Below are 15,477 nucleotides of genomic sequence, written 5' to 3' on the forward strand. Positions count from 1 at the left end.
AGTTTCAAAAGATATCTGGACTCAAAATTAATTTGAATAAAAGTGTGCTTTTTCTAGTGAACTCTCTAGCACACAATATTAGGCTGGACACCTTCCCATTTACTTTAGCAGATCAGTTCAAATACCTAGGGGTAAACATCACAAATAAATCTTAAATAAATAAAAAAATCTTTTTCAACAAAAAACTACATGGTAAAAAATTAAACAAGATGTGAACAAATGGTCTACCCTTCATCTCACATTAGCAGGGAGAATTAATACTGACAAGATGAAGATCCTTCCCAAGCTTCTATTTCAGAGCATTCCCATATACATTAACAAATAATTTTTTAAGAACTTAGATTCAGTGATAATCTCATTTATTTGAAATTCGAAACCTCCACGCATCCAAAGGACAACTCTACAACGACCTAAAGCAGAAGAAGGAATGGCACTACTTAACTTTGAATTTTATTACTGGCTGGCAAACATACAAGCTATAAATGCATAAATGGTGCATATGCACAAACATCACTGAGTCACGCTATGCCAGCTGTATAGGATAGTATTATCTGTTTATAATCCAGATAGATATGATTTCCATACACTGTGGTTGAACTGGAGAACATAAAAGCGCAATTTGCAGCAAAGTTTGGTTTTCCAAATGTAATCGGAGCAGTCAAGTTACATCAGCCAGGGATGAATCACCAAAAGAATGAGCTGGCATTACATTATATACAGTATAGCTGGAGAACCTATAAAAATGGCAGCTCTGCACCGTTGCTGGTGCTTTTTCCAACTAATGTAACAAAAAGCAAGCAGTCCTTTTAAGGATAACAAGTTACCTCAAAGTAAAGAGCATAGAATCAGTCAGTTGAGAATTGCAGAGAATGAATTTGCTTATGTAAACAGAAAGTATTTCCACTTTATTAATGTGCTGCTCTGTAGTGAACAGAAAGTGTGTCACAGTGTGCAAGCATGTACCTGAAGAGATGCGCTATGATGAATCTGACCCACCAACTGATCAGCCAAGTCAGACAGCATTACAACTTCATTTGAATGTAATTAGCAGAATGTAAAAACAGGTAATCAGATGCAGCATTTATTTTTTTACCAATTCATTTAATTTATGGTCAATATTACATAGTATAGCACTTATATTCCTTATTCATTGGCCACCCCTCTTACAACATTTACTACTGCATTTTGTGACTCCAGAACAGCACCCATCAGCACAAATGCAGATGGCCTCCCAGCAGTTTCTGAGGCAGAGGTGTGTGTGCAGCCAGTGCCCGAACACGTGCTCGGCACAGCAGCACCATCACCGCCTGGGCATCGCACAGGAATCAGTTTTTGTAATATTGTATGAAACGGAATAAACAGACGGTGGGCTGTGACTCGCTTTTCACGTCGACTGTGATATCTGACCACTTCATTTTTCTTTCAGGCACTGTGAGACTTTCTGCATTTGACATTTTGACATCTCTGCCACAGTTTTGTTGCTCATACCACTGCGTAAGCCAACAAAAAGTATGTTTTTCCTTGCTTCCACTTCAAATTTGCTGAAATTCTTATTTTTTGAGGTGCCTTTTCCAAAGTTTTTTAACCCAACACTGAATGAAGGGTGATATTTATATTGATTTGCATATTAAAATATGCAAAGTTGGGGTGGGGGCTGTAGGCCCATGCATACACATTAAATTTCACGTTTGTTGAGATTTGTAAAGGGGAAGTGCATGGAACTTGGCATACACACAGATTTATGCATCTCGATTTTTTTGTGCATATGCACATTTCCACTTTTGACCATACACCACGTACACCATTAAATAAGGAGGATATTTTGCAACTAACAGGTTGTGATCACTAAAGTGAGAAGACAGCATCACAACCAAATCAGAGAATATACTGTGCTATATGCAGAGAACATTCAGAAACCACACATAAAAGAGGTTAATAGTTTTCAAGCAAAACTAATTTTAGTGTTAAAAAGGTGAGAAAGCACAGTAATATTAGACCGTTTACTATAATAGTTAGCCTGCAATTCCAAACATACTGATGCAGTGTAGAGTCATTTCATGAAATGTACACAGATGCCTCAAGATAACGCTTTTCAACTGACAGGGAATAACTACTGTTGAGAAAATGACTTAAAATATTCATCAGCTTGTTGATCACGTGATGGCTTAAATGCTCCAACAATGCTCTTGTCACAGATTTTCAAGTGTTTAGATACAGAAAATGGACATTAACCTTTCAAAGTGTTATACTTTGCATGAGGCAATATCTGTTTATAACAATCAGATTCTTCTTTTTCTTGTTAGGGGTCACTACAGTGGATCATCTTTTTCCATATCTTCCTATCCTTTGCATCATGCTCCGTTACACCCACCACCTTCATGTCTTCTCTCACCACATCCATAAACCTTCTCATAGGCCTTCCTCTTTTACTCTCACGTGGCCACTTCATCCATAACATCATTCTCCCAATATACTCAGCATCTCTCCTCTGCACATGTCCAAACCAAAGTAATCGTACAAACAAAGTCAGAGAGGCAAGAATTTCTAATCCTGTTCATCCTTGTCACACCAAATGCAAATCTTAACATTTTCAACCCTGCCACCTCCAGCCCTGTCTCCTGTTTTTTGGTCAGTGCCACCGTCTCCGACCTATATGACATAGCTGGTCTCAATGCCATCTTGTACACCTTCCCTTTCACTCTTGCTGGTACCCATCTGTCACAAATCACTCCTGACACTCTTCTCCACCCTGCTTGCACTCTTTTCTTCACCTCTATTCCACACTCCCTGTTACTCTGTATTGTTGATCCCAGGTAATTAAACTCCTCCACCTTTGCCAAATCTCTACTCCCTGAATCCTCACCATTCCTCTGACCCCCCCGCTCATTCACACACATGTATTCCTACTGACCTTCATTCCACTCCTCTCTAGAGGATATCTCCACCTCTGCAGGGTCTCCTTAAACTGCTTCCTACTCTCGTTACAGATCACAATGTCATCTGTAAACATCATAGTCCACTCGTCTGTCAACCTGTCCATCACCATTGCAAATAAGAAAAGGGCTCAGAGATGATCCCTGATATAATCCCACCTCCATGTTGAATGCATCCGTCATTCCTACCACAGACCTCACCACTGTCACATTTCCAACGTACATATCCTGTACCACTCTTACATACCTTTCTACCACTCCCGACTTAATAAATATATATATATATAAATATATATATATATATATATATATATATATATATATGACATGTGAGTTGTTGCCTTACACCCCAAAAAGGAGACTAAAACTTTAGCAAAACCATCTTAATTCAACTTGAAACAGGCACAGCATGGTTATTTATTGTAGTGGGATCTACCACTCTCCTACACGCAGACACAGTAAACGGGAAGGGTCGGGGCAAGGTCAGTGGCAAAGTTATACTGTACTGTTCCCTGTATTTATAATGTTCCTTGCATCACCCATCAGCGACAGGGCACTTATAGTGCGATTGCGATCAGCTCGTAGTTGTTTCCATGGTGCTATGCTGCATTGCTGCGAAGCTGCGGTTGCCTCGGCAACAGATAAACAGCCTTCCATAGATGCAGGAATCGTGCTTCAACATGTCGTCCAGTTGAGTAAGATCCCAATAGAGTTCAGAAACCTCACATTATTATATATATTTTCTTGCAAACTTTTTTTCAATCATGGATTCCTTACCATTGTGTTAACAGTATGTATCAATTTGCACTTTTTTGCTTCTGGTTCACTTCTGTAATTGTCAGAGACACAGAGTCACATAAAGGCATCTGTGTGCCAAGAGGTTCAAACTAAGGCACATTCCTAATGTTTGTTTGTTTCTGCCCATTTTGACATTGCATTCATGTACTTAAGGGGACTGCTGATAAGGTAAGATTAAGGAACAGAGTATAGTTTTACTTATGTCATAGATGCCACAAACTGCACTCATATGCATATAACAGAAACTATGTACACAAGAACAAATCACTCCTTAGGTTTAATGTACTTGTAATTCCTCTGTAAAGGACATTTTTGTGTGGTTTAACTTAATATAGTTGGAAAATTTTGCTACTCTTTCATGGCAAAAGAAAAGGTCTGCTTTCATTTCATTCACTTTTATCCCATTTTAGAATTAATTGAGAAGCAAAACACACTATTTGTACTTGCTTAGAGATTGTGATGATGTACTCAGTTGTCAGATGCAGTCATTTTTCTTGCAATGTCACATATTTGAATGATGGAATTAAAATGATGGAAAGTTCAATTGATTCGTAGAGTGCCATATACAGTGCATCCGGAAAGTATTCACAGCGCATCACTTTTTCCACATTTTGTTATGTTACAGCCTTATTCCAAAATGGATTAAATTCATTTTTTTCCTCAGAATTCTACACACAACACCCCATAATGACAACGTGAAAAAAGTTTACTTAAGGTTTTTGCAAATTTATTAAAGATAAAAAAATTGAGAAAGCACATGTACATAAATATTCACAGCCTTTGCCATGAAGCTCAAAATTAAGCTCAGGTTAATCCTGTTTCCTCTGATCATCCTTGAGATGTTTCTGCAGCTTAATAGGAGTCCACCTGTGGTAAATTCAGTTGATTGGACATGATTTGGAAAGGCACACACCTGTCTATATAAGGTCCCACAGTTGACAGTTCATGTCAGAGCACAAATCAAGCATGAAGTCAAAGGAATTGTCTGTAGACCTCCAAGACAGGATTGTCTCGAGGCAAAAATCTGTGGAAGGTTACAGAAAAATTTCTGCTGCTTTGAAGGTCCCAATGAGGACAGTGGCCTCCATCATCCATTAGTGGAAGAAGTTTGAAACCACCAGGACTCTTCCTAGAGCTGGCCAGCCATCTAAACTGAGCGATCGGGGGAGAAGGGCCTTAGTCAGGGAGGTGACCAAGAACCCGATGGTCACTCTGTCAGAGCTGCAGAGTTCCTCTGTGGAGAGAGGAGAACCTTCCAGAAGGACAACCATCTCTGCAGCAATCCACCAATCAAGCCTGTATGTTAGAGTGGCCAGACGGAGGCCACTCCTCAGTAAAAGGCACATGGCAGCCCACCTGGAATTTGCCAAAAGGCACCTGAAGGACTCTCAGACCATGAGAGAAAATTCTCTGGTCTGATGAGACAAAGATTGAACTCTTTGGTGTGAATGCAAGGCGTCACGTTTGGAGGAAACCAGGCACTACTCATCATCAGGCCAATACCATCACTACAGTGAAGCATGGTGGTGGCAGCATCATGCTGTGGGGATGTTTTTCAGCGGCAGGGACTGGGAGACTAGTCAGAATTCTAGACTACTGTTAAGCTATGCTTGAAGCTGTTGTGCTTTGAGGGACCAATCACGCAAGCTGGTGACCCTCAGAAACTTGACTTCTGATTGGGTTGTGACTAGGTGTCTGCCAGATCTCTTCCTATCAGAGTTTCTTCCAGTTTCCAATTGCCTTTGGATTGTGTAGGGCACTGTATTCACTGACCCTTTGATTTTATTTATTTATTTTTGGCAATTTCTCTAAATGAAAGGTCTACACTTCTAAGGGTAATATGCTCTGCCTCATTCCATTAGTTATTTGCGGTTTTGTTGCCATTATCACTGGAATTTACAACTTTCTACAGTGAAATATTGTCCGAGCAGTACTTCAGTGGGTGTAGTAACACAGTCTTTTCCAACTCTGCTTTAAGACAGACCAAGGATTTTTAAGTAGTCAACAGAAGTTGAGACACCTGTGCAAACTGTTTGCATTTACTTGCAAGGTTAAATTTACTTTTAACTGCAGCACAACATCTGTAGGTTGTAACCTATTAGTTGTTTCCTGAAAATTCTGAAATTTCCTTTTTTTCAGTTTTTGCTAACCTAAACTTTTAAGTTTTACTGCTTACATTTTCACTATTTTCAACTGATTAAATTTGAAGTTAAAACTGAATAAACTGAGTTGTTCTAAAACTTGACTGGTAGTATAAGCATAGATCTCGCAACATCAAATCTCACAATACTTACAAAGTGATTTTCTGGCCAACTTAGCTTGAAATGTTTGTTCTCACAAAAGCACATTTACAGAGTTTTTGTACTGTAAATATTTTGAATTATCCAGGTGTTGACTATTATATAATTGTCCCATGAACTAAACTTGAATTTTTATTTTTTGCATTAATGTTAAGCAGTATTTATTTCTCAGAACAGAAAACATTAGTGAATATATTTAGTATTTGCTTAATTTAAGATAAAATCAGGCAGTCCATGGTGGGCATATTATTCTTTATAAAACCTACAAAGTGAATCAAAGTGAGTTTTCTGTTAAGAATGTATTTTACAGACAACGCTTCTAGTGTATTTACTATATATAATAAAGTAAGAACTTAAAACATAAAGCAGTCTCTCCAATAGAAGTTGTTTTGCTAGACAGACTTTAGCATCGCCAGGGCAACAAGAAACTAAGAAAACTCTAAAAACTGAGTTTGTGAGGCTGTATATTGTCTAATCAAAAAAACTTGAAATCACTGTCTAGAGTATTCATATTTCAGAAAATAAGTACAGTGATCCCCTGCTATATCGCGGCTCAGCTATCGCACCCCCACTACATCGTGGATTAATTAATATTATTATTATTATTATTACTAGGGGGCTCCGCCCCCTGCTCACTTTGCTTGCCCACCCCCGGGTTTGGTTTACCTGATAAACAATTTAAAGACATTGTTATTTTCATGGGAATTGTTACATATGCATTATTTTCATTTTTACTTTAAAACTTTTATAAAAACAATATTTGTCCTTCATTTCCTGCCCCGGGCGTGGTTAAATCTCTTTCTCGCGGGACTTATAATGCTGCTTGCGTTGTGAAGGGGGGGGGGGCAGAATGCACGCTAAAGAGATGCGATCAGTTTAGCTGGTGTCTTGCTGCTGCTGCTGGCCAGCTGTATGTTGTGTCAAGCTTGCGTCAATCACTTAAAAGCCTATACAGCAGCTGTCCTTTTGCCACTTCGCATTTCTGCTGCTAGAGTTCTGAAGGAGGAGGAGTGGGGGGGATTTGGGGGGTGTGAGGGCTGAATGCATGCTGGCTTGCTGCAGCTGCTGCTGGCAAGCTGCGTGTTCTGCTTGTCGTTGTTTTAAGAGCTGGGAGCACCTGAAGTTTGTCTGCCAAAAGCATTCCAACAACTTCTAGGTTAGATGTCAGTGAACTTGTTTTAAATTGTTTGTAAGTAGGGCGTGACATGCAAAGGTCACTATCTCATGGGTTTTGCTTCCTAAGGTTGTAATGTCTAGTCTTGTGTGTCGTCAAAGTGTCTTTCCGAGATGATCTGGTCTCAATCGCTTCGCTCAACCCCCCCAGAGGCGCGCTACGCTCTTGCCACTTCGCGTCTCTCCCACTCGCGTTGTGGACAGATCAGCTACTTGCTTTGCGCTGCTTCTGCCAAGATGCCTATTCTGCTTGTCGCTCTGCGCGTCGATCATTTAAAAGCCTGTACAGCAGTTGTCCTTCTGTCTCACTGCCTTGTCTTGCATGACCGTTAAAATGTCTCTCGCAGGATGTCAAATTGTCTTTTGAGAAGATCAAGCCTTGCCTCCCTGCCAAGACTTTTTTTTTTATAATAGAGAGATGTTACTCATATCCTTAGTCCGACATCCACATATCATATGTGTTTACAAAGTGTGTTTTAATAAGTTTACATGTGTTTAAAGCGTCTGGGAGGGGTATTTTAAGGCTTAAACTATTAAAAAAAAATGTTTATTTATATGGTCTTTCTATATCGCGGATTTTCACCTATCGCTGATGGGTCTGGAACATAACTTCCGCGATAGGCGGGGGAATCACTGTATACTGAAAATAGTTTCACTGAGAGTGAATTATGATTTAAGTCACTTGTATAAATATTTATTTTATACTGTACCTTTCTTACATTTTATCCACAAAGGTTTTTTATTACAATGCCCCATACTTTTGTTGACAGAAAACTGTAAAATGCGTAGTCAAATAAAATTAAAGCTAAAATAAGTAGTGAGTAAAGATACTGCACAGTTAGAGATCAAACAGAAACAGAAGTGTCACAAATTAAGTCATGTACATTGAAAGTTTATCAGAAGTATAGTGCAACTTAATAGGTAAATCCTTAACTTGAATTACAAATCACACAAGCTGAGCGAAAGATAATATTACATGAACTACAGGAGGTAAAAAAAAAAAAGTGTTTAAAAAAAGAAAGGAAACTCATCCTTTATTTATCTTTGTATTTTTAATGCAACCTACTTAAATAAAATAATTCACTTACAGCATCTTTTTCTGGATTGCAAACTTTAACCCACAGAATATGCTCCAGCAGCCAATCTATAGGTTTGTCTTTGTGGAACATCAAAATGAACTCCACAATAAGGGGAAGGTCAGAGATACGGAACAGCTTGCCTAGAAATGAAAAATAAATTACACTATCAGTGACTTAACATTGTGATAAACTTTTTACAGTTCAATTAAGGAAAAAGACAAATCTCCTTTGCTTTCAAAACTTATAAATATTTTCTTTAATCAGTACACACAAAATATTAATGCTAGAAATTGATAGCTATGTTTTTCTGAAACCTGGAAGAATCTGTTTTTACTTACTTTACTCCTAGTTTTTTCTTCCATATACAAAAATGCTACATAACGCTGAGAGCAGCAAAAAGTTTTATAGAGAAAGAAGAAATTATTAACAAGGAATTAGATTACTAATTATCTGTTTACAGTTGTGCTTGAAAGTTTGTGAACCCTTTAGAATTTTCTATATTTCTGCATAAATACAGTATGACCTAAAACATCATCAGATTTTCACTCAAGTCCTAAAAGTAGATAAAGAGATACCAGTTAAACAAATGAGACAAAAATATTATACTTGGTCATTTATGTATTGAGGAAAATGATCGAATATTACATATTTGTGAGAGGCAAAAGTATGTGAACCTTTGCTTTCAGTATCTGGTCTGTAAATACTGTACATGATCTTTACTCTAGTCAAATGTTGCTTTTACTTTATATACTGCCTCACCTTCAGCTATTACCTACACTTTTATTCTTAAAATGACAAATCAAAACATATATAAGAAAGTCTAGATGACTGGTGAGTGTGACTCGTGACATAACTATTTTTTTAACATTTTATTGAATTTATTAAAAGAAAGTAACATTCCATAAAAGCAAGACAAACTTGCCCGCGGACTTAAAAGGGGTTGGCTAGGATTCTTCCAGTTGAGCAAGATAAGTCTGTGTGTCAATAGTGAAGTAAAGGCAATTACAGTTTGTTTGTCCTTCTCACATTTAAGCTCATCTGGGAGTACACCAAACACAGCTATTAATGGATTAGTAGAGATTGTGACACCAAAGCTGTCTGAAAGGCATTTAAAGATTTTGGTCCAGAATGAAGTTAATTTGGTGCATGCCAAAAACATATAGCCAATGAGGCTGGAGCTCGATTGCAACGTTCACAGGTTGGATCTTACCCTGGAAGCATTTTGGACAATTTTAAATGAGTCTGACGTGTTCAATAAAAAGATTTTAAGTTGAATAATTGTATGCTTTGCGCATATGGAGCTAGAGTAAATTCTGTGCATGGCTGCCTTCCACTCCTTTTCTGAAATGTTGAGTAAGAGATCCTTTTCCCACTGTACTCTGGGATCTTTGAAAGGGAGGGACTGTAACATTTTTTTTATATATTACAGAAATGCTGTCTGAGTCCCCAAGACTGGTCAATATTTCTTCTGTAATAGAAGTAGGTGGGAGAAAATTGGGTAGATTTTATTTAGCAAAGTTTCTAATTTGGAGGTAGTGAAAGAATTGTGTTGATGGAAAGTTATGTTTTCCAAACAATAAAAACTGCGTATGTTTGAAAGTGTGGAAAAAGGTGGTTATCGTGCAGAGGTGCCACAGATAAAAGCGTCTCTATCTTGAAGTACTTCCTACATTGGTTCCATATTCTGATTGAATGAAGCACAATTGGACTGTTAGTATATTGGCGATAACTCATATTTACTGGGGTACAAAGCACGGAATATAAAGCAGTACTGCAGGATTTTATTTCTATTGCAGACCAAGCTTGTGTGTGTTCATCTATTTGTGTTAATGTCCAGGTTTTAATAGCTTGTGTAGCTGCAGGAGTGTTAAGGCAAGATCAAGCATGGGAAAAACACGTGCCAAATGAAATCTCTCAGTCCAAAAGTTCATTTTAAAAAGTTTTAGTTAAAATTCAAAGTAAAACAGTCCACACAAGAATAAAGAAAAAAGTTGTTACACATGTAGAATAAAATGCAAAAGAAAAAAGAAAAAAATGTATCTTCTCTAAACTTAACTTTTCTTGTAAAACTTTAGTTGTTTCTATACTTAAAGATTCTTAACTTCTTCTTCTGTACGCTTTGTCTTACATGTTACTTGACACACAAAACACGCACACAAGGGACACAAGGCTCAAAAGGCACAGTTTAAAACCATGTGCCCTCTACACCTTACACATGACAAGGCTGATCACTAACTGAGAATAATGTTTAGTCAGAGAAGTTAGAAATAGCTAGAATATACCACTTCTATTCAACTGATGGGGGTTATAGGAACCTTCCATAGATTATGTTATTAAAACATTTATGATTTTTGTGTAACTAGGAAATGGCTCTTACAGCTTGTATATTTCATGCCCAGAAATAAAACTGAAAGTTAGGTAGAGCCATGCCACCTTCTACCTTAGGTCTTTGTAAGGTTGACCTTCGGATGCGTGGATGTTTTGAATTCCAAGTAAATGAGGTTATCACTAAATCTAACTTCTTAAAAAAATTTGATTTGTTAATGTATATTGGAATGCTTTGAAATAGAAAAAGAAGCTTAGGGAGGATATTCATCTTGACAGTGTTAATTCTTCCAGCTAAAGTGAGATGATGGGTAGACCATCTATGCAAGTGTTGCGGAAGTTTTTCTAAGCAGACAGCAAAATTCTGTTGATAAAGCGCTTTGTTTACTTGTGATGTTTACTCCTATATATTTAAACTGATCTGTTATGATAAAAGGGAAGGTGTCTAATCTAATATTGTGTACTAAAGAGTTCACTGGAAAGAACACTTTTATTCAAATTAATTTTGAGTCTGGAAACCTTTTGAAATTCTGCAAGTGCTGTTAGGACTGCAGGGACAGTATTTTGTAAATCTGATATATATAGTACCATATCATCTGCATATAGTGATATTTTCTGTTCAAGTCCTTCTCTGATAATCCCCTTTATCGCATAAGCATTCAGAAAGTGAATTGCCTGTGGCTCAATGGCAATTGCAAATAGCAGTGGTGACAGGGGGCATCCTTGTCTAGTATCACATTCTAGTTTGATGTAGTCTGAAATAATGTTGTTAATGCAAACTGAAGCTTCTGGACGTACACATTTCAACAATGTAGTGAAACGGTAGTCCCATTCAACCATATCAACTGCTTTTTCTGCATCCAATGATAAAATCTCCAGGGTGTTAGACTTTGTGGGTGAATATATTACATTAAACATGAAGCGAAGTGTCTGCCTTTAATAAATCCTGTTTGTTCTTGCAACATTACCAAAGGAAGCATTTTCTCAATCCTTCTAGCAAGAACTTGAGAGAGTATCTTAACATCGTTATTCAGAAGTGAGATTGGTCTGTATTTTGCTTAGGAAAGATGGTAATTAATGCTTGGTGAAAAGGTTGAGGTAGAATTTTATAGTCTCTAGCTTCTGTAAATGTTGCTAATACAAGGAAAGCTAACTTAATTTTTTTTTTTATAAAATTTGGCAACAGTACCTATCAGGGCCTGCTGCTTTCCTACTGTGAAGTGAGTTTATAGCATCTAGTAATTCCGAGAGTGCCAGAGGTTTATCTAATTCCTCTGCATTGACAGTATCTAGTTGTGGTATCTGTAATGCATCCATAAACACATTAGGGTGTAAGCTGAGTAGAATATAAGAACTTATAGTAGTCTGTAAATGTATCCAATCTCTGTGCAACCAAAACTGATCCTTGCTTAATAAGTGGGTCTCCTGTAAAAATACTACTTTAGCGTTTAGACCTGTTAGGTGAGAGAATACTTTATTTTTCTCTTTATTTCTTGATTCAGACCTTTAACATTGCAGCTCACAAAGTTAATTGTTTGGTCATGGAGACATTGTTTCTGAACTTTTGTTGACATTTTGTAATCTTAATTTAAGATAGTACATTAAAACATAAGATTGCTTTAACTTTGATTTCCAATTTTTCCTGGAGTTATTGCCATGAAGCCTATTGTTATGTTGGCACTTACAATTGTAAGGATTAAAAGGACAAATTAGAAATAGCTAGCTCTCTTTCTCTCCGCCCTCCCATTTTGCCTCCCCACATGAGGCTAGACCACACATCACGAAGTCCCAGTACTCTGACAGAGCACATTCAAAACAAAACAAGCACCCCAGCAATTAAAATAGAGATATCTATTGACAATACAATCCAAATACTATAGACGTAAAATATACTCTTAAACAATCTTGAAAGATATATATATCACTATATAGTGGAACCTCGGTTCACGAACGTCTCGGACCACGTACAAATTGTGTTACGACCAAAAAGTTCGCCAAACTTTTGCATCTGTTCACGACCACACACTCGGGTGTTGAAAAAGCCAGTTTCCCTTCTGGTTCGTACGCGCCGATGATTTACGTACGTGTTCAGTCTCTCCCTGTGCATTCCCTGTGCAGCGAGCAAGTGAGAGAGCATATATATATATTTACATACAGCTTGTACGGTCCGTAACGGATTAATTGTATTTACATACAATCCTATGGGGGAAATTACTTCGGGTCATGACCAAATCGGGTTGCAACCAGAGTTTTGGAACGAATTATGGTCGTATGGTGCATATTGATATGATATGATATGATATATGATATGATATGATATGATTAGATAGATAGATAGATACAGTACAACGACCCCAAACATACAGCCAAAGTCATTAAGAACTATATTCAGCTTAAAGAAGAACAAGAAGTCCTGGAAGTGATGGTATGGCCCCCACAGAGCCCTGATCTCAACATCATTGAGTGTGTCTGGGATTACATGAAGAGACAGAAGGATGTGAGGAAGCCTACATCCACAGAAGATCTGTGGTTAGTTCTCCAAGATGTTTGGAACAACCTACCAGCCAAGTTCCTTCAAAAACTGTGGGCAAGTGTGCCTAGAAGAATTGATGCTGTTTTGAAGGCAAAGGGTGGTCACACCAAATATTGATTTGATTTAGATTTCTCTTTTGTTCATTCACTGCATTTTGTTGATTGATGAAAATAAATGATTAACACTTCCATTTTTGAAAGCATTCTTTGTTTATAGCATTTTGTCACACCTGCCTAAAACTTTTGCACAGTACTATATAACGCTGCTCGCATTCGGGGGTGGCGGGTTTTCGGGGTAGCTGCTGTCGCGCTGCCCTTCGATCTTTTTAAAGCCTGTACAGCCGCTGTCCTTTTTGCTACAACCCTGGGACAATCTCTTGGCACCAAGTCTCATGTTTACGGTCCCCACGAGACGCACCGTGGCAAGTCTCCTTGGTCTCGCGGGTCTTTAAAATGTCTTTGGAGATGATCACGTATCGTAGCCTTGCATTTGCTTTCCATTACAGGATTTTCTTTTATATATAGAGAGATGTGTTGAAATTATCAAATATAATGATTACTTCAGTAAGTAGTAGTGTGACTTTTGGCATTTTTATGAGAATTGTTAATCAGATGCCCCGTACTGGTCCTTTCTAACATCTCCTCAAAACAGAAGAAAACCGTCATAAATTACAAACATCAAGAATAAGCTAAGCAAATAAATTATTTAGTCTTCCGGCCGCAAGTCACTAAGTTCCAGTAAGTTATGTTCCTCTTTCATCTCCCCTTCCTTGACACGCCTCTCTTTAACACAATTCAAGGAGCCAGCTTGAATAAGCATTTCTCAACATAACTCAAAGCACAATTCTGAAATCCCAACATTGACTTCAGGCGAATAAACGTGGGTGTGACTGGTGAAGGACGTGTGCATTCCAGTGTTGCTTACTTGTTCATATGAAATGTCTAAAGAAAAAAGATGGATGAATGGATTAAGAGCCCATTACTTAGCAAGCTGGAGTTCCTGTCTGTAATGTAGCATTTTGTGCTGTGAATGAAGCGAGGAAGCCCTTCTGTAGAATGGTTACATTTGAATATAAGGAAATAAGCAGAAAAGAGAAGTTAGCCTATTTTTGTTAAGGATGGGATTTGTCTTCTGATGTGATAGCAAGTGACTCAAAGTTACTCTATCTTGTCTTAGAAATAAAAACTGAAAGCTTGCAGCAGATGCTGCAAGGTAAACAAGCTGTATTGTCCGATACATTTATGAACACGTGTCACTTGAACTTATTTGGGCATTAATAATCAATTGGAAACAGAGTATCACATTAAATTTCTAATCTATTCAAGCTGCCAGATATGGAAGTTGATATTACCTTCAGCTTTGGGGTAGCATGTACTGAAAATGGTCCTTTTAAAATGCCTTGAGTAGCAGCTCAATGCACTATTTTACAATTATGCATTCCTGTTCATAGTGCAAACACTGATTTTTAGAGAGTTCTTCTCAAACATTCAATCTTTACTTTAGAAAGTACCCTTCCCTGCACATTATCAGAAGATGCTTCTCAAATCAAGCAATTAAATTCAAGGTAACATCATAAAAATTCAGAATGATTCAGAACATGACAAACTACAAAAAATTAATGTACATATAGATAAATTAATTTAAAATTCTATTATTGTAGAATGACAGCATGAGATGATAATACAATTAAGATAAGTGGAGTTAGTATAGATGATTCAGGTGAATACAGTTAACTGGTAAAGCTAAATAAAATGTAAGACATAAGAGAAGAGTTTTAAATAATGGTTAGACTGTAACCAGTGATAAGGTCTGGAAAAACACACCAACTATTTGTACACAATGAATGTAAAAATAAGTACAACATTCTGGAAAAAAGGCAAAAAAAATGCATTTACTAAGACAATGAATGCTGCTTCATATTACGATCTAATCAATTATGAGACACTAGCACTCTGGTACTGTCTTAATTTAGCAGTGCATTACATAACTAACAGTGAGGTACTCTACAGCAGAATGCTTGAATTAGTCAAGGGATAGTTTAACCACATTGCTGACCTACTTTTCAATGACAGCTAAATGAGAAACTGATAAATCACCACAAGCGCTTCCATATACGTAGTAGTACAATCATGGGCAACTTGCTACAGCAGCATGTAACAAACCAAATTATTACTTTGACTCAATTTGAAAAAAACTTTGATAGTGGTGCTGCTATTAATGAAAGCAAAAAACAAATGGAAATTGTGAAAAACCTGTTTAATAATACTGTGATTAGTTTTATAAATTAAGATGTTTGCATGTAACTTCTGGCACTGCTGATGAAATTGCAGCTGTTA

The 15,477-nt window shown here is 37.4% G+C and overlaps 1 protein-coding gene across 2 annotated transcripts in view; it reads right to left on the reverse strand.

The window, feature by feature from the left end:
- Positions 1-15,477, reverse strand: part of LOC114651760 (alpha-1,3-mannosyl-glycoprotein 4-beta-N-acetylglucosaminyltransferase B-like) — a 133,652-nt gene that overhangs the window by 27,480 nt on the left and 90,695 nt on the right. For both annotated transcript variants that reach the window (XM_051928243.1, XM_028801712.2), the window contains exon 9: positions 8,293-8,423. In XM_051928243.1, the coding sequence (XP_051784203.1) occupies positions 8,293-8,423 (131 nt within the window). The remainder of the gene's footprint in view (positions 1-8,292; positions 8,424-15,477) is intronic.

The sequence above is a fragment of the Erpetoichthys calabaricus genome, chromosome 5 (assembly GCF_900747795.2).
Source record: "Erpetoichthys calabaricus chromosome 5, fErpCal1.3, whole genome shotgun sequence".
Classification (NCBI taxonomy): domain Eukaryota; kingdom Metazoa; phylum Chordata; class Cladistia; order Polypteriformes; family Polypteridae; genus Erpetoichthys; species Erpetoichthys calabaricus.